Source organism: Anomalospiza imberbis, chromosome 18 (genome assembly GCF_031753505.1).
Source record: "Anomalospiza imberbis isolate Cuckoo-Finch-1a 21T00152 chromosome 18, ASM3175350v1, whole genome shotgun sequence".
Classification (NCBI taxonomy): Eukaryota; Metazoa; Chordata; class Aves; order Passeriformes; family Viduidae; genus Anomalospiza; species Anomalospiza imberbis.
The window spans coordinates 10,423,452-10,442,798 of NC_089698.1; the positions used below are offsets into that span (position 1 = coordinate 10,423,452).

Genomic DNA, 19,347 nt, shown 5'->3' on the forward strand with positions numbered 1-19,347 from the left:
ACAATATTCCATCTTTATGTGGAAAAATCTACCAGGCTAAATATCAGCAGATGCACAAAAAATAAGACCAGTTACTATCCACTGAATTTTGTGCAAACCAGGTACACTTTGAACTTCACCTAGTTACTCCTTTCTTTTACCCCAAAGAATGACACAGGCATGGTTTCAGCATCCAAACAAGCAAAGCTGTATTTTGAGATACTGGGGATGGACAAGGACAAAACTGAGATCAGCTTCTCCCAGGCCAGACATCCTTCACCTGAAAGAGCAGATTTAGCCGAGAAACTCGGCTGGTGATGGGCTCCATCGGTCCTGCCTCAACCGGATTTCGGGCTCCACATTTAAACTTCAACATCTTTACAGCTTATCTCATAGAAACGAGCACCTGAAAAAGGGATCAGGAAGCACTTGACTGGCTGACTCTTAGCAAAATACATGGATATTGGGGGATGTAATTTAAATAACATCTATTTTTCCTCGGGGACAAAGTGTAGCAGTTTAAACGCGCCTGGAGCGCCCTGGCAGTTAAAGTGGGGAGAAGCACAGAAGCAATTACGTTGAAGAAGACCTCCGAGATACCGAGCCCAAGCTGTGAGCGAACCCCACCGTGCCACCTTTCCCGCGGCACTCAGCGCCTCGGCCAGCCTTCCCTTAAAAACCTCCAGGGACGGTGACCCCACCACCTCGCTGGGAGGGCACGGAGCCCCGCGGACTCCGGAGGTTACAGCGGGCAGACCCGGGTCCCGCACAGAGCTGCCCCGTGCCAAGCCCCGGGTCCCGCACAGAGCTGCCCCGTCCCAAGCCCGGGTTGTCCCTCAGAGCTGCCCCGTGCCAAGCCCCGGGTTCCCCTCAGAGCTGCCCCGTCCCAAGCCCCGGGTTCCCCTCACAGCTGCCCCGTGCCAAGCCCCGGGTCCCCCTCACAGCTGCCCCGTCCCAAGCCCCGGTTGTCCCTCAGAGCTGCCCCGTCCCAAGTCCCGGGTCCCCCTCAGAGCTGCCCCGTCCCAAGCCCCGGGTTCCCCTCACAGCTGCCCCGTCCCAAGCCCCGGGTTCCCCTCACAGCTGCCCCGTGCCAAGCCCCGGGTCCCCCTCAGAGCTGCCCCGTGCCAAGCCCCGGGTCCCCCTCAGAGCTGCCCCGTCCCAAGCCCCGGTTGTCCCTCAGAGCTGCCCCGTGCCAAGCCCCGGGTCCCCCTCAGAGCTGCCCCGTCCCAAGCCCCGGGTCCTCCTCAGAGCTGCCCCGTCCCAAGTCCCGTTCCCACCCCAGCCGCCCTCCCAGGTCGCCCCGTTCCCGGGGCCCCTGGGTCCCCTCAATCCCCGCGCGCGCCCCATTTTTACCGCCGCCAGCGTTTGAACGGCGCGGTGGGCGTGAGGCTCCTGACGTCACTTCCGGTGCCGCGGCGCGGGCCAATCGCAGGCCGGCGGGGCCGGAAGCCCTGCCCGGGTGTGGCGGTGGCTCCGTGAGGGAGGGAGCGGCTGCGGGCTCTGAGGGGACCCCGAGGGGACCCCGAGGGGATCCCGGTGCCGCGGGGCTTCCCCAGCTCCGGAGGGAGCACAGGAGGGCCTTTGGACACTGCCGTTGCTGCTCTGCCCTCACGGGTTTGCTCGCGCTTGTCGTGTATTTCACGCCTATTTTTTTTTGTTTGTTTGTTTGTTTGTTTATTTTCCTGTGCCAAATCTTAAAAGGGAAAAATGACTCATTCCCAGTAGTTCTGAGTGGAGCTGGCTTAACCCTACGCTAGACGTCACAGTTGGCAACAGCTGCTGCCAGGTAGGGCAGCCAGAGGGGAAATGGAAAGGTTTTCAGAAGCTTTAAATTTCCTTCTGTAAAATGCTTGCGTGACCTTTATGACCCTTTCTGTACGGCCCTTTTATTCAGATGCAGGGTAATCAACTTTCAAGTGAAGCGCTGGTGAAAGGCTTCCAGCTCGGCACCCCTGTGTCAGTGGCGCATCATCAGAACGTTCAGTGGGGTGCAGGATGACCTCGTGTGAGGAGGGATCCGATGGGTCCGTGTGGAGATGTCCGTGGAGGACATCGGCAGGGAGCACTGCTGTGACCTGCAGACATCACAGGCGTGCAAAACACATCCCCTTGTTAGACAGTGTCTGGGCAAGATTTCATCTAGTAACAAAAATCCCAGTGGCGTGGCCCTTAAAAATAATCATGTTGCTGCGAGTGATATAAAATAAGATAGTTTGCTCTTTGACATTCATTTTAATGATGCTAATAGTGGTTTGGCATCTTGCTGATCAAGTAATGCACTGATGGGTTTATTACATTTGACTTTATACAAATCATTTTACAGATTTGTGCTTCCTTTCACCTCCCCCAGCCCACCCCTGGAACACTGACATATTTGTGGTGTATTTCTCATCTGAAACTTATATAGCTGGGTTCATCTCAAGTTGCAAAGCCTGAAAGAGTTTTTAAAATCTAATTTATTGTCCACTACCTGCACTGCCAATTTGGTTTTGGACTCCACTCAGGACACTGTCACTGGCTCTGTCTCATCCACATCCGCATTTCTCAGAGAGATCAGCTCTTAAACAGAAATGCAATAAAGAGCTTCCTGTGCATGAACTGGGCAATTGCCATGCATTTTAGTCAAATGCCACATCCTGCCCTGATATTGGAGCCCTACCATGTCTAAAGGTGCTCTACCCTAGATTTTAAACAAGTCTGCCATCCAAACTAAGAGAACTTCAGGCTCCTCTGTCTTTCCCTTTCTCCAGCCTGTCTCCTCAGCAAATATCATTAACCCCCCTCTGTTTTAACTGCCAGAATTACTGTTCAATAGCCACACTGTTTCTAATTCCACTGGGGATATCACCATATGTGCACATCAGTTTGGATTTAGAAAATGGGGGCAGCAGAAGACCTGTGTTCTCCTTCTGAACAGCTCAGTTCTGTATTGTGTTCAAATCACAGGTATGGCTGATTCTCCTTCCCTCTTCTCTGCAGGGTGCTGTGGAACAGCTGATTCACACCCTGGGAGAGGAGACGGCTCATTAAGGGTCTCATCTCATGTACATTAATCCTCCCCTTTCCCTTCAGAACACGAACACTGGCTCTGGTGTCCCACACAATATCCCATATTTAACCAGTCAGGTGAGCTGCTTGGCTGGACCACGGGCCTCTCTCAGCTGCCCAACAGGTTCAGCAATACCATCAGTTTACTGATTTACAGTAAATTCATTTATAATTAATTTTTCCAAATAAATTTTTTGAGTGTTTGCAAGCAAAGAAGCTGGCTCTTAAAAGCCTGTGGGACAGATACAGTTTTTCTCATCATTTAAGTGAAGACTCAAGTTAGATTAGTTCCCTTTAAGAAGGCCTTTAAATGCATATTTTGCTAGAAGCAGCCATGTGATACAAGATCACATACTGGTTTTTCTTTCTTTGTTGCTCTGTAACAGACTTAGGTAAACAGGAATGTCTAGCAGCAAAATGAAATAGTAGCATAAAAATGCACTTGCACTAGAACTGTTATCAAATGGTAAGAAAACAACTGAAGTGGCAGATGAGGGGAGGAGAGGAGAGAGAGAAAAATTGTGCACTTTCAGTGCTAACACCTCAGTACCCATTTCTGATGTCTCAGGTAAAAAAAGAAATACATACCTGTTCAGAAGAACACATATTTTCTTTTTCTTTAGATTGGTGATCTGAAGTCTTCAGACTGAAAGTGATGATTCCTTCCTACCTTTGATATTTTTATTAAGAGGAATCATAGTGCACCAGTCCTTTGTAACAGCCAAATTATGTATCACTCCTTGAACTTGACAGCTGCTCCTGGGTACAACCTCACTTAACTGGAAGGAGCAGCAGCAGACTTGCAACTGTACAAAGCAAGGGCTTATTCCTACTATTAAATTAATAGGTTGTTCAAAAGTGTAACAGAATAAATAGCACTGTGCTTTTCCCCAAGCAGGTCCCAATATGGTGCTCAACATGTTTTGACATCTCACCATGCATTGATTTGGTTACCATCTGTTTGACATTATTTTATTATAAGAGTAGGGGTTTCCCTTTGTTTCCTTGGCCCAAATTCTCCTCCCTCATGCTGTTGCATTGTGCTCCAAGGTGACTGTTCCCAGGATTGCTTGTCACAGTAACACCCTTCAGGCTTGCCTGAGGTCCAAGATACCCTGTTCATGTAGAAGTAAACGACCAGGCAGGCAGGTACACCAGCTTTTTGCCAAGAGCCTGGTGCTCAGATCCTCATCCTAACTAACCTCACCATATTTTAATGGGCAGAGAGCTGCCAAGTTCCCCCCAACACCATCTGGCTGTTAACTTCTGTATTTACAGCAGCATTACTCAGAAATCTCTTCATCTGTGAGGCACTGAGACATTCATGGCTGTGCCCAAGGTGCTAATGAATTTATATATGCTTAGAAAGCAGTAAACAGGGCTTGTGCTATCACAATGCTAAGAGCTAAGTATGACCAAAAGCCTGGGGTTTTGTCCTACCTTGCAAATCTTTCCAGCTCTGTTCTTTCCAAATTGTGATGCTGCTCATGCAGATGGGTTTGCAGCAAAGGCTTCCAGGGGATGTGGATGCCAGAAATAAATCATGCTCTTCAGCAAGGCCTTTGCCATAGCTAATCTATATGTCAATCTATAATTCTGTATGACAACATAAAAATGAATTTGTCTTTATCAGCTCTATCTCTTCCTCTAACTCACCAATATTTAAAAGAGCTTGTAATAAACCAAGATCTTTCTTCAGCCCTAACCCTGATCACACCTGGGTTACCACTTCCTATTTCAAAATAAAGAGTTTAACTTGGCTGACTCCAATACTGTCATAAACCCTTGCTAAGTGTAGCTCTCCCCACTGCTTAATGGGACCTAAACAATTCTTAGATTCCTGACACATTTTGTTCCACTTTCTTTTCCCAAACTATCACAAAGTATCTAACCTGTCATAAAAGTCATGTATACTACAAGGGATAGGGATATTTGCAAAACACAGATTTGGGAAGAAGAGTTATGGAAGCGGGAAGTAAATTCCTTATCAAAGATATGAAGGCAAGGAGAAATAATCACCAGGAAAACAATTACTTTGTCTTTCCTTCTGCAGTATTTTTAATTTCCTCCTGAGAATTTTTGGAAAAAGACCGCCCTGCTGTCATCCTCCTGGGATAAGCAAAAAGGAAATGAAACTTCAAAAGACCTGAAAGGCTGTTTGGTGTTTCTTCCATAGACTTTCACTAGAAGGTAGGCACAGAGATAATATCCTTCAAGGTTATTTTGACTAAAATATTAAAGGCCTTTTTTGTTTGTATTAGTAATATGCTAATAATTGTATTATACAAGTGCTAATGTTCACTGGGGTTGTTTATGTATTGCTTCTATTTTCTTTATATTTACAGGAGTAAAATCCATTAAAACAGTTTTTAAAACACAGGGCCTTCCCATTAGACACATAGCTGTCATCTCTCTTTTGATTTATTCATAAAAATGCAAACACACATATGTGATGATGCTCTTCAGACCAAATCCCAGTTCTGAGGGTTCCTCATTCCACAGTTGTGACCACACTCTCCTAACACACAGCCATATGTTGAATTTCCCTGTAAGCCAAAACATAATCATGATAAATTTCTGGTGTGACCAAAATGAAATAGTAACAGAATTGGGTCACTAAGAATCTTTCTTTCTGTGCAAACTGAGCATTAAACCTCATGAAAGTGAAGTGCTTTTTTAATCCTAATTGTCTTCTACATTTTTTTTATTTAGCCTAAAATAAATCCCTCATTACTTTCCAGAAAGATAAATTATTAACTTGTAGATGCAGTGAAAAGCAAATTATATTTTATATATCTCAGCTTCAGGCTTCCTTTGTGCTATCAGAGGAACACCCCTGCTTCCACAAAAAATATTTTATAGAAAGCAATTTATTAAACCTCACGATCTGTCAAGAGACATGAATACTGATGTTTTCACATTAACATCTCCTGGAGCTGCTAAAAACTACATTTGTCATGACTTAATGGGAATTACATGTTGCACAGCAATAGGTGACAAGAGCTTAATTAAAGCAAAACTGATAAAGTATCTGAGCCATTATAAAAAAATGTTTTGTTTTAAATGTCCTAAAGAACCACTTGCATGTTTGCATTGATAGGGAAGGGAAGGCAGCTCTGGTTTACAAGATAAAACCTAGAACAGGACAGGTGCTGCTTATCAGATGGCAACTGCATCTAACATAACTCTCAATTACTTTGGAATTTAGGTAGAATAATCATGTAAAAATGGCCATATCCAGTTATATTTTACTTAGATTCCAAAAGAAAAAAATAACAGCAATACCTTTATGGTGAAGAGACAGAATTCTTTTGAGAGCACAACTAAAACTTATTATTAAAATTTAATTATATGTTGGTCCTAGGGTGAATGAATTCTAGATGTTCACAGCAGGACTCTTTTCTTTGCCTTAAATCAAGAAATCCACAGAAAAGACATCCCTTCCTCAACTACAGCAATAATTTGCTTGATTGTGGGATTGGGCATCAGTGCCCAGGTATTTTGTTAAAAAAACAAATCCCATCAGACTGAAGGATCAAAATTAAGTATGAAAATAGATTAAACGAAATATGTCTGTTAAAATTATGCCAGTTTTTAAAAGAAAACAAACTCAGTCTTTAGACTCTGATGATTTAAGATACAGAGGTAGACTTAGATTCTTTGTGTAATTGAACTTGAAATAAACTCTGTCTTTTTCCTTTGAAAATTTATTCCAAAAAATTCCAGTAACCAATAATCTGTGCTCTGCAGCCCTATAGCATGGTGGGCAGTGTGACTAGGGCAAAAAAGAACAACAGTAGCACTTTGTGCAGAGTATAAATAAAAGATGAGGCAACGACGGTTTTAAGGTCAAAGGACTCTTCCAGGTGAGACTAAAAGAAATATAGATTTGATTGCTTGCCTATTTTTTAATCTGGAATCACGATTTTGGTACCTTATGGATTTTAGATGTTCTTGCTCTGAGTGGGTGTGTTCATTCCTGTCCCGAAGAGCTCGGCAATGACAGCCTACATGTTACTTTATTTAATCCTTCTAGAATTAGTTCTATAATGTTTGCTTGGAGGACAGGAGATTAATTTTACAGTGACTGTTGTGGGATTCTCATTTTTAAACAGCTTTTCCATGTTAAGAATTGTGATGAATACGTGATTAAGAAATAACACTGACAAACAGTGAAGTAATTTAAGGTTCATAAAGGAAGTGAATGACAATTTCTGGCTGCTTTGGAGGACACTGCATGGTGAAATTGCTTATTTTGGAGTGCTCTTCACCATTTCTCATGGTGATTGGCCTGGCTCACATTGTTTTCTCACACTTTTAAATTTCCTTTACTACCCGGAAAGAAAAGGCTCCAAACCCAGTATATTCTTCCTAAAAAAAAAAAAAAAAAAGGAAGGTGGGAAGTTGTTGCAATGGTGCAATGCTCATGGTCTGCCAAGGAATTGCATTTTCCCATTTTTAGCCAAAGGCTGGATACAAATATGCAAATCTTGAAAGAGGAATGGAAGCTCCATGTGAAAGAGTTTCTGTGGAATAAACATTTCCCGAATAAAAAATGGCTTTAGGCTACTTCTTTTTTCTCCTGTGTTTTTAAAGTACTGCAGGTCAACTTTTGTTTTGAAAATAACTTTTTAATGAAAGGGGGGTTTATGCTACTATTTCAAATTCCTCTATAATTGAATTAATTACCAAAGTACTAAGGTAGAATATTTTCTTCTTTCTATTCCTCTCACCACTTAGCTCATTTTTCCTGAGAGCAATGGATCTTGTGCATTGCTTCTCTGCAATTTGAAATGGATCAGATGCAGCATTAATGAGTTGTGCCAGTGGATGAAAACAATTAATGGCAATTAGTGCCTTGGAAATGAGGGGAAGGCGCAGACTTGGCACACCCCACATCTTAAAGCTTTTAAGCATGAAGAAGAAAGTAGTCAGCTGTTCATATCAAAGAGCTATCAAAAAAAGTCTAATAGTCAACCTCAAAATGACAAAAAAACAACAATAACTATAATAAATAAATGAATTTTGAAAATCTCTTTTAAGTAATTGTTATTTGTTAACAACCAGCTGCCACTTAAAATCCTCAAGAAGACAGCATTTAAATCAGTGGAGGAGTCTGCGTTCTGCATCAACCTTTCTTCCATTAACAGAAACTACAAAATAAAGATTATTTAGAATACAAGATGCTGGAATAAACGAGATTTGCACACAGGCTGCATAGTTTATTGCACCTCTTTCCTCTCTATGTTCCCCTGGCTTTCATTCTGATGCCTTTCAGTATCCCAGCCTCAAAGGATGATGTATCATCTAGCTCCTGTGAATAAGAACTGCTACTTCTCTCTTGAAAAGGGTTCTTTAAATCCTACTTGTTTTCTGGAATTCAGCTCCAAACTGAGCCAGAGGCACATCCAGGAAATGCTGGCAGTGATGTTCAACAGCTTTGTAGAGTCTGCAAAAGTCTTCCCCCCTTATATGTAGCCTCTTGGGGCAAAAAATGCTATTCCACATTCAGAAATATCCAATGAACAGGCTGATCCAAGTTATTTGTAAACAATGAAGGTGAAGGAACAAGGCTGCCTCCCCCTGTCATTGCCTGCCCAGCTGTGGTGTGAGAGGACACACAGCCTCCACTGCATCATTCAGCAGTACCTACACATCAGAAAATGGCAACTCCTAAATAGCATTCTTCTTTTCATGCCTACCAAGTCATTTGTAAAGGGCCATTTCTGCCCAAGCTGCATATACATCCTAGGTTGTTAGTGGATTGCTGCTCTCTGGCTTCATCTGCACAGAGCTCTGTGCCAAAACCACGGCTCTGCAGGACCTCAGTCGTAAAGAAGAAAATGATCAATAAGCCTGGGCAGCTTGTGACGTTCAGTGACAGATTTTCACTGCCTCTACGGCAGTATTTTAATTTAGACAAAAATAGTTAACAGCGCAGTTGCAAGGGAAAAGAAGTCATCTGCTTCTTATCTAATGTGTAATTCAAAAATTCCTATAATTGATCTTCATTGACAGTTTCTGCAAGCTCACTCACCCACACTGCACATATTGTGCTTCCTGACATAATTCCCGACATAGATGATGATATTTCAACAGAGGAAGCTTGTTAAATCAGGTCAAACACAATAAAGAATTGGAATGTGCTGCAAGTCCTTGCAGCTGTCTGTCTTTTCACCCTTTCCCCTTAATCCCCACAAAAAAAAAAAAAATATACAAACCAAAACATACAAAACCCACAAAACAACAACAACAAAATGCACACAAAACAATACAAAACCAATTTCTAAATACTGGTATTTTTTAATGGGCTAAAAATACAAAATTCAGCTTTGTTAAATGTTGATAGGCCTCTGAATTAAAATACATTATTTCCTACCAAGATGCTGGAGTATTACTGTTGATCAGACATAACTGCCAGTCTTTTATTGCTTCCACATGGTTTAATTTTCCCTGGAAGTGTCATATATATTCTAATGATCTGCTGAATTAAAAGAATTCTAAATTGGTTCCCAATTGATGAGATGGTGTTTCTGAGATAGGACAATAAAGGGCATTTTCTCTCACAGACAAACACAAAAATTCAGGAGGTGATAATGGGTCCTCAGGTGTCTGAAGGAGCAATACATAATTTCAGAGCAACACAAACAATAGATGCATTTTCCATTTACAATGACTGTAAATAAAGAGGAACATAATGTTTCTGTTTTATAAACACAATCACTGGCCTAGGCAACATTCTCCAACTACTCAAACTACTCTTATTCTTCAAAAGCTGAGATAAAGGAAGGGTTCAACAGACTAACAACTAATAGATACAATTAATGGTAGCAGAAAGCCAGACAAATTAAATACAAGCATGTTAGAATAATAGATACAAAAGGCTGGCACAGGGGAACTCTATTTTAATTTCTATAAATACAACTCCAGCTTTTAAAACAAAACACTTGAAGTGCAGAGTGAGGCACTTTTTCATAGAGGTGGATTCCTTTATTCCAGATTCTTTTTCCAACTCTAGGTGCTAATTCTGTAGCAGTTGAGAGATGATTCCCATAAATCACCTCCCTGACCCACAAGCCTTTCTCCCATTTGCTGGAGGTGGCTCTTAGGCTGTGCTGCTGAATGATTTTCCAATTTCTGGTGGCTATAGCACTGCAGGTTATTTATGCTGCACCTTATTGAGCTGAAAAGTCATCAGGAGAGAAAGAGAAGCAACCAAGGGTGACGCATGTGCAGACACACTAAAAATCACAGTAAGCTCTTACCTTTCATGCCCACAGTAAGTTCCCAGGAGGCTTCTGCACTGGACAGGGATGTTGGTGTGCTTCAGAAAGTGAGACAATATTTCCTGAACTCTGCAGACATATCATGTTATGTGAAAGCATCTCCTTTTTCCCACTGAGTAAGTTCTGAAACACTCAATAAACAAAAACACTTGAAGGGCAAACCTATAAATATTTCAGTTGTATATGGGTTACTTCTTTGTAGCTAAATAACTGGAGTAAAACTGACACAATGTGTATTTTATACTGAATAGCACAAAACTGACCCAGGGAGTAGCAAGGATTATGAGGAAGACTGTGGAATGGGTAGCCATACAGACTCTTCTGCAAGGATATTCAATAATGGAATGTTTGGAAGGTAGTCACTGCCTTCATTTTTGGCCTTCACTGAAATTTCTTAATGTAAAGTGTAAATTTGGGGAAGCAAAACTCATCTGTCTATATGATGGCTTTATATGAAAACAGTGAGGGAAAATAAAAATGAAATTCTTCACATAAGGCTACATCTGAGACTGACCTAAAAGAGGATGACTAAAATAGGCAAAAACATGTTTATTTAAACTAAGATACACTTTTAATATCAAAGTGTTGCTGAAAGAAACCAGATATCTAAATAAGTGGCAAGCTAACCCACAGCACTGAAATAATGTACAAAATATGATTTTTTTATGAATTTTCCCTTCATGCTGAACAAAGCTGATTTCATGTCACTCTAGGCAGGCAAAGGTGTGGAGCTTTACAAAATGACCGGATCTCCAAGAGAGAGGAGAATCACAAACCAAAGGGCATTCAGCCAAACCCAGAGCCTGGATTGCTGTGGAGTTTTATCAGTCTCTACATGCAGGATGAAAGGCCATTGAGTAAGAAAAATATGCACCTAGTCTTCATATCTTTTGACAACAGCATGTCAGCATATTCATTGATCCCAGTGAAGGGTATCTGGCTCCTTTTTGTCACATGGCTGCCTTCTCACACCCCATGGGAGAAGTTGGCTGTGAACTCACACTGAGGCTGCACTAAATGTTCATAAATGTCATTCCCAATGCAACTGAGCTCACCCAGCCCCTGCAGGCATGGAATGCTGTACAGCAAAATGCAAAAATGGGAAACAAGAATAGAAGGCACTTTATTAAGGTAATGTTCACATCTAAATTTCACACCCATATAGGTAATGTGTGGGTGAATATTAGATTTAAGCAGTTAGCTTAATGCTGAATATTTTAGTGACAAATATGGTCTATGCACTTCCTAAAATGTCTAGAAGTATGCAAAGCAATAATATGGGAAAGGTGGGATAGAAAGAGAAAGGAAACTTTTAATCTTAAGGTTTATTTTTAGGTGATCCATTGAATGAAGGTTTGGCTTTTCCTTAGTACACCCACACCCATGCAGCAGAGCAAAGATTCTGATGAATGTGATACCCAGAGTATCACAGCTTTCGCCATGGTTGTTGTTTTTCATGTAATGTAGTCAGTTAATTAGATCTCCTCTGATCAATCATTGAATTACTGCTTCAAAAGGCATTATGATATTATGAGAGTGCCTCGCAGCAGTTAAACACTTTGATTTTTCTGTCCTAACACATTTACAATTGATGTCAACTAGGTCCTCCCAGCAGGAATAAAGAAATATTTTTTTAAATTACAAGAATAATTTATCTCACAATTTAAAATCTAAAAAAATTACTGTAAAATAGACCAGCAAAATTTCTGTAATATGGATTCATTCTCTTCATTGGTCCTTTCTAGTATTTAAGACCAATCTCTTTCATGTTTTCCATGTTCCTTATGTTTTGATCTCAAGCCCTCTGGAGCTTCAACCTTTTCTCTTGCTCTTCTTCTATTCAGCTGTTTTACACCATCACTGTTATCTATGTGTGACTTCAGCTGTGTTAAAGTAGCTCCTTCCTTGATCCTCGACTCAAAAACCAAAGCAGTGCAGTTATTGCAAAGAGATACTGACAGGAACTTTTTGTTTTCCTTTTGTGACTTGGCTCTTGAAGAGAAACTGTGATCTAGGGGTTAGGACTGTAGGTCACAACTCGATCATGAGATTTGCATGCCTTGGCCTTGGGGACTGTTGGCACGTTACTGCCTTGGCTTCTCCTCATCCCTCTGTGAAAGGGGAACAGGGATTACAGGACAGTGTCGCCCCAAGAGTTGCCTCATTATGGTTTCTGTGAAGAGCTTTGAACTCCTTGGAAAGCTGACAGTACAGGGAAGGGTGGTGTATAGTTTTGGGAAAGGTCTGGTTTTGCTTCGTCTCCAAAAGCAGATGCCATGTGCCACATCCAGGGATCTTTGCACAGTGCTGTACAGAGTTCTTATGTTTGCAGTAAAACAAGAAAATAAAGAAGCTTTCTACATCCTGCTTTTGTTTGTGATTCAAGTCCACAAATGGGGCAAAAAAGATACATTGGTTTTCTGAGCAGTACAAGTGATGGAAAATAATTTACTTTCTAATCCTACAGAAATACTTTTGCCAGATGAAAACTTTTCTGCCATTGTCTTCCCAACAGGATAGTGCAGTCTGCAGGTAATTAAACAGCAGAAAGCAATACCCATAATTCGACAGTATGTCTTAGCTGTAATTCGGCAATTCTTTTTCCCTTGAAAACTCCTATACGTAATATGAGCTTAAAATGGAAATCACTCATAGCAAGTTTCATTTCATTGTGAATTGTTCTCATAGACCAATATGTAACCACATTTGTAAGAAACCCAAATCTTTTTCTGCCAGCTGAAGCTGTCCTGCACTCTTACAAAGTCTGCTATTTTGAATTTGAATACCTGCTATGTGGGCTGCAGACCCCAGGGAGATGATACACCAGTCTGGCAACTTGCCATTCTGTGAAACAGAAGGGTGTTGACAAAACTGAAGGGGATTTAGAAATCATCAACTAGCATGAGAAAACACAGGATTTTCATTTTTCTGGAAATCAAGACTTAGCTATTTTTATAGCAAGGTTGATTACTGCCTCCCAAATTAAACCCCGCTACTCAGGGAAACATATTATCATCTGGAGACTCGTTCCCTAGTACTTGCAGGTCTCCCCATGGCCAGGCTGACACAGCAAAGACAGATTTCCAGGTGCCTCCAGAGCTAAGAGAAGTATTATTGCTCCTGACAGTGCAGAGCACTCCTGGGGCCCAGGGAGACAGTGTGCCCCCTGTCCTGTGAGCTGAACATGTAAAAGGTGACAATATTCTTTTTAGTATCTCAACTGTTAAAAATAACCAGAAGAAATCTCAGTTTGAAAGTGTGAAGAAAGAGAAAGATGCTGGGGAATAGCACTGACTACTTCGAGCTGATGCAGGGTTCCTCATCCATGCAGAATGAGCTTTAGCTCACCAGGAACAACTTAATTACTTCTGTTCAACGGTTTTCCACCCACATGTTTATCGTAGTTCGTGCTCTTGGAAAGTGCTGAGGAAACAGCTCAGAGCATGAAAGGGGATTACTCTCATAGGTAATGGGTGCTGCAAAAGCTCCTCTGAAAGCTTCTGTGCTGCGCATACCCTGGATGCCTCCCCCTGGGCAGGATTGTCTGGCTCCTAATGATGTGGCAACAGAGCAGATCCTGCAGGGACACAAAGATGCTGATATTTGCACCAAGGAGTTAACAGCTCTAAGGATTAATACTTACACAAATAAGTATACAGCTAATGAAAAACCCTGTTATCCTGTACTCTTTACTTTAAAATTTCTGGTTTCCAAAAAGTGAATCAGGCCTCTCTTTGGATAATTTATAGAATACCAGTTTCCATAACAACATAATTGCTCAATGAAGCAAAAATACCTGTCAGAGTTGCCATTATCATGAAATAATTGACCACAACAGTGAGTGAAAGAGGCTGCATTAAACCCCACCATTGCTTTGTGTCAACATGGTCAATTACATTCCAGTAATGCCAGATCAAAGACCAGCATTCCTAAAACAAGCCATTACAAATCACAGCATATCCCTAAGAAGCAGAGCGAGATCATAGTGAACAAGTATTTTTCCCTACAACAAAGCACAAAGTCATGTCCAATCACTTAATGGTTGCAGAACTCCATGGCCCACACCATGTCAGGTAATTTTAAGACCTAAGGGTTTGCTGTAAAGAAGTACAAGCAAGAACAGCTCTCTCAGTTTGTGCCTTAATATGGGCAAAGGCACAAGCTACTTTTTAATTCTTAATAAGAGTGTTTGTTTCAAAAAGCCTTGGCAAACATTCTTATGTGGTAAGATTCAAGAGGGAGAACTCATACCCACTGCTGAAAACACCTAGTTCATTAAAAAACCACAGCACCAGTCTAGATGCAGATGTACATGTCCCCATGGAACCATTACATCTTTACTCCTCCTGTGGGCTTGCAGAAGAAGCCATTCCACAGCTGGGTTTGTGTGGGAGCACTCAGACCCAACATCTCTCACATGAGTGTTCAATGCCACCCTGTGCGTCCCTTGCCCAGCTCTGCTCTGCACCCTGTTGTGCTCATGAGACATTTTCTGTTTCTCTGCAGCTTCTCCAGCAGCTCTGAGGAGCTGCAGCAGTCTGTCACATGCTGCTGAAGGCACACTTCAATCCCAGCAGCTGGCACAAGGGTGTGTGAGGATGGGAGCCTTCTTGGCATAAGTGTTGGAAGATCATCCCACTAAGAAGGATCCAGCTTGGACCCTGTGTCCAGCGTCTCCCTGGACTATGGTAAGCCAAGAAGGAGCCTCAGGTGCAAGGCAGCATGTGTGTCAGATCAGGGCCAGGCATGAACCAAAGTCAAATGGTTGGTGTGGTACTCCAAACAGATCAAGCTGGCCTGAAATACTGGCCATGCAACTCCTCCGGGTTCAGAGTAGTTCTTGTTCCCAGCACTGTCAGCTTTGTTTTGGAGAGACTGTTACAGAATGCTTCCAAATGTCACAATTCACAGAGACTAACACCTATAGTACAAAATAGTTACATCTCTAACTCCTATGTGCCACATTACAAGCCAAACTGTTCCCCTATTCTTTTCCCTTTGCACCCCTTGTTCCTTACACACATGCAGGGTGAGCACAGCATGGTGTTGGCTCTGTCCTTGGGCACTCCTGAGTGATCCATGCTTTATCCCCTTAGCAGTCAAGGGATGTTTCCCCTGACTTCAATGCCATGAGTCACCATGGTGGATGAGTGGTCTTTCTGTTCTGTGATATTAATAACCCTGTGTTTCTGTGATATTGATAACCCTGGGAAAAAACAAACTTGCCAGAAACTCTGTGGAGATATTGAGCCTTGAGAAAAATCAGGATGGTCTTTTATTTTACTATATCTTGCTTGGCTAACACTCATAACAGCTTTCTTTCTCTTCTGCTTAACAATAAATCTCTGGTTTTTTCACCCTTACCAAGCTCTGCAAATACACCTTCCCATCCTGTATTTCCTCTACTCAGCATCAGGGAAAAGCTGGGCACACACATACTGCATAGCTTTGGACATTACAGAAGCAAAGAGAAAGAAAGGTCACACATGAGTCTTATCTCTCGCTTTGCAGTTCTGGCCTCTTTTGCAAGCAAGACACATATGTCCTTTAATTATTCATTAGGGTAACTCCAAACTCTCTGAGACTGCCTGCACCTCTTGCAGCAGAGGAGGCTGTGGCTGTAACACCGGCACAGAGGTACACAAACAACCAAAAAAAGTAAGATATTTGTCAGAAATAAAGTGCAGGAAAACAGAGAGAAGAATGAAGCAATTAATCATTCAGAAAGGAGGGAGTGGGGCAGGGAGTGAGAGAGAGAGAGAGAGAGAATGGCAAAAGAAACCTGATCGCTTGTGCTGCCTCCCCTGAAGTCTGTCAGCCCACTGGCAGGAAGATTAAGGATGTTGATGGGAATTCCTTTCTCACCACAGTCGGCTTTAAAAGCACAGGACAATAACCTACTTTTACAGGTCTGGCTGTGGCTTTCCCACAACACATCTTTTTCTCCCCTTACTCTTAACAAAAAAGGATGATCCCTTGCAGTGCCTGTTATCTGAGTGCTGCCCTCACAGCTGAGGTGAAGATATTGATTGAAAGACTTGGACATTTATTGGATTTGCAGCTTTTCTGATGTGTGAAAAATGCTTTGTCCTGCTCAAGTCATACAGTCCTACATGCTCCAGCATTTGTTGATGTAACCACCAAAGGTCCAGACCCTCTGCTAGACTTCCTTTGTGAAGAGACCAACCAGTGAAATCCCTGCAAGGCAGAATACAGATTTCAAAGCATCAGATTTAACAATATACTTGACACTGGACTTGAAGAGCCTGCACAGCTTAGAGTTCACCTCCCCTTGACCCTCTGGGAAGGACAATACCCACTGCTGTATCCACAGCTTAAGCTGGATTGCCTGTTTCAGTATCTCGCTCTTTTAGGAACCTGTTTAGCAGAGGGAATTTGCACTGGCAGGTTGCCCTGGATGGCTCCTTGAATCAAGTTCTCCAATGCTCCCCAATGGCTTATTTACTGGATTCAGTACTTGTGCAATAGGGAAAAGCAAGAAGGAAAAAAAAATTACTTAGATGCAAGATCAGTGCCATCCGTTTGCCCCATAAGAAAAGAACCTTTGCTTTCTAGTTTATACAGACCTGCAAGATTTTGATCTGAGGAAGGAAAGAATGATTGACCCTCTTACAAAGACTCTTACACCACTCTCTTACACCTATGCTTTACTTTTACCCTTGTTTGCTAATCTCACAAAGGCAGTGTGTCCTGGGCAAGGTGATATTTCTGTGCTCTGTGATGACATCACTGGCATCAGTCACTTGCTCTTGGTTCTCTGTGTGCTTGGGTCAGCCTGGCCTTTTTGCATTTTCAGAAAAGACCATCCCTGGAGTGATTTCCAGGCTAAAAGATCGTTAGTTCTGTACACACAGGAACCTTCTGTGCTGCAAGAGCATCAGCTCTTGAAATGCCTGATCTAAATCTCCACAAGAACCACTCACTATTGCAGTACCTGAGGAGTGAAGTCTCACATCAGCCTTCAGCAGTGCAATTAAAACAAAACAGCCTCATGTTTGACTTGTTTCCAATAAATGATTCTTCTATTTTCCAGGTTGAGGCTCTCCAAATAACCAGGATGAAGTAGAGTAGGAAGAACAGAAATGGTAGTTGGGTGTCCACTTATAAGCAGCAACTGTCCCAGCTCTCAGCTGAAATACATTTTAGGATCCTAATAGATAATGCCACCATTTCTTTGTAAAGAAAATGCATTGTTATATTCTTAACAGTTTTTCATAGGTATTTGATTGGGGTGACACATACAAAATAAAATACTAATAAAGTAGCATACAAAGGAGTTTTAGAAGCAGTAACATACCATATTTCTAAAAAGCCAAACCAATAATTAAATTCACAGGACAATGGATTTTAATTTTTTTTTTAAGTGGAAGTCAATATGTTGTGCCATAAACAAAGCTTTAATCCAGGGTTACTCCAGATAACACAGTTATGTTTTGCAGTCAATAGTCCCCAAAAGAACATTAAGCTTGTATAGATGCCTGACTAAGATGGTGGCATATTTACAATACATTTCACTGATTTATATGTGCTTTTCCCTCTCCATCCAAGCAATAGCTTTTCTTCATCCCTATCCTAACAGATGCAGCAATGGGGTTTGTTTCAGGCTTTGTTTGGGAGATTAAAACCATCTCAGTATAATCTCTTTTTGTTTTATACATTGAAGGAAGCATTAGAGATGAAAATTAAAGCCACAATGGATTTCATTAATAACACCGGGAGGCTTGGTCTGCTGTAGTAGGCACTTCCAGCAGAAGGTGCTCACAATCAGTTTAAATATTAAACGCCCTCCTGTGTTTAAATAGCAATGATAAAATCTGTGCAATCACAGGTCCTCTTGGGACAGGGGTTCTTTTAAAAGGGCCAATATTGTCCAAACCATCTCTTCTTATGGTCAATCCCTCTTTCCAGCAATGTAAGGCTCTGTGGAACTGCAAGGACAAAAGGACTGGAAAAGTCAGTGCCTGGGGGAATTGCTGTGAGATAAAGGAGGTGTCACCTCTGGGTCACCAGCGAAAAGTAAATAATGGTCATAAGGGCCAACAGTTACTGTGGTGGGACAGGTGCTGGCAGCACGATGCACCAGTCTGCCCAGTCCTTGGAGAGTAGGTGCTCACATTACAAAAAGCAGCACTGCTGTTAACTGATGCTGCCAAGAAAAAGGCCAAGATTCAACAGGTCCCCCAAGCTGGGCTGTTGGGGTGTATCCCCACAAAAGGCCAAGTCCCAGTGGCAGATGGCCAGAGGGAAGTTTGCATTCCCACAATTCATGTTCTAACTGTTACGAATAATCAGCAGCTCTCCGGGGCCCTGAGTCTGACGCCAGGCAGGAGCCAGCCCTTCTTGAAAACTGCATCAGTCACCAACTGTCCCAGCCAAAAACATCCTTGGAGTGATGTGTTGGGTCTGTTGCATACAGATGAACATGGTCTAAGTGAAGGACAGGAAAGCAAGCCCCAAGAAAGCAGCCTACAAAGAAAAAAAGCTGTAAAACTCATATTTCTTGTCTGCAGAATCTTGGAATCAAAATCACAAGTTCCCTTTAAAATGTTTTTGTGCCATCACTATTAAAGCCTTGCTTAAAATTAGAGTATAATCAGAAATTGAGGAAATGGGGTCTTAGCAAATGTGACAATATACAGGTTTATGCTGCTGTATTCTGCCTCAGCCTCCCTCCTGTACGGGGATCTAAGGAGATAAAAAAATTAACAAAATCAAAACTGAAACCCCAACCAGTCCTGCCCCTAATAGAGGGAATACTACTGGGAGCTGAACTGACTACAACTCCCAACGTACACTGAGGGTACCTTTAGGACAAATGTTACCCGAGAACATGCCAAACAATCTGAAATTGAAAGCTAGCCCCGGTGGCTGTTGGAAGCTGTAGTCAGCTCTCCGGGGTGAACTACTGAGCACAAAGATCCCGAGAGCTGCTCTGGCTACAGAAAGAGCCCCGCTAGAGCTCGGGGGCAGCGGGAGGCGAGAGAGGAGAACGCGCTGTGCCCCCCGGGGCTGC

General features: G+C 42.3%; 1 protein-coding gene and 3 long non-coding RNA genes across 20 annotated transcripts in view; 1 reads left to right on the forward strand and 3 right to left on the reverse strand.

Annotated features, from left to right (window-relative positions):
- The window catches only part of CIT (citron rho-interacting serine/threonine kinase), a 68,626-nt gene extending 67,195 nt beyond the window's left edge, over positions 1-1,431 (reverse strand). For 10 of the 11 annotated variants that reach the window (XM_068208911.1, XM_068208910.1, XM_068208907.1 and 7 more), the window contains exons 1-2: positions 1,333-1,431; positions 260-385 (exon numbers count right to left, since the gene is read on the reverse strand). In XM_068208911.1, coding sequence (XP_068065012.1) covers positions 260-355 — 96 coding nt within the window. In that variant the 5' untranslated portion in view covers positions 356-385; positions 1,333-1,431. Of the gene's footprint in view, positions 1-259; positions 386-1,332 lie in introns of those variants that run through there. The other variant, XM_068208912.1, reaches the window with a different exon arrangement.
- Positions 1,432-1,463: 32 nt separating this feature from the next.
- LOC137484818 (uncharacterized) lies at positions 1,464-15,473 on the forward strand. 6 transcript variants are annotated; one of them, XR_011005047.1, is made up of 5 exons: positions 1,465-1,593; positions 2,959-3,105; positions 5,081-6,893; positions 11,027-11,170; positions 14,820-15,473. It is a non-coding gene; the product is annotated as an uncharacterized lncRNA (long non-coding RNA). The 6 variants fall into 6 exon arrangements; XR_011005048.1 differs by lacking the exons at positions 11,027-11,170; positions 14,820-15,473 and adding an exon at positions 1,705-1,765 and having other exon boundaries at positions 1,464-1,593; positions 5,081-5,179; XR_011005045.1 differs by lacking the exon at positions 14,820-15,473 and having other exon boundaries at positions 1,466-1,593; positions 11,027-12,707.
- LOC137484820 (uncharacterized) lies at positions 2,314-5,081 on the reverse strand. Of its 2 annotated transcripts, none has more exons than XR_011005054.1 (3): positions 4,468-5,081; positions 3,616-3,833; positions 2,314-2,538 (listed from the first exon to the last, which is right to left on the reverse strand). It is a non-coding gene; the product is annotated as an uncharacterized lncRNA (long non-coding RNA). The 2 variants fall into 2 exon arrangements; XR_011005053.1 differs by having other exon boundaries at positions 2,314-2,985.
- Positions 7,294-19,314, reverse strand: LOC137484817 (uncharacterized). Its single transcript, XR_011005044.1, has 3 exons — positions 19,139-19,314; positions 10,293-10,436; positions 7,294-9,639 (listed from the first exon to the last, which is right to left on the reverse strand). It is a non-coding gene; the product is annotated as an uncharacterized lncRNA (long non-coding RNA).
- Positions 19,315-19,347: the final 33 nt, after the last annotated feature.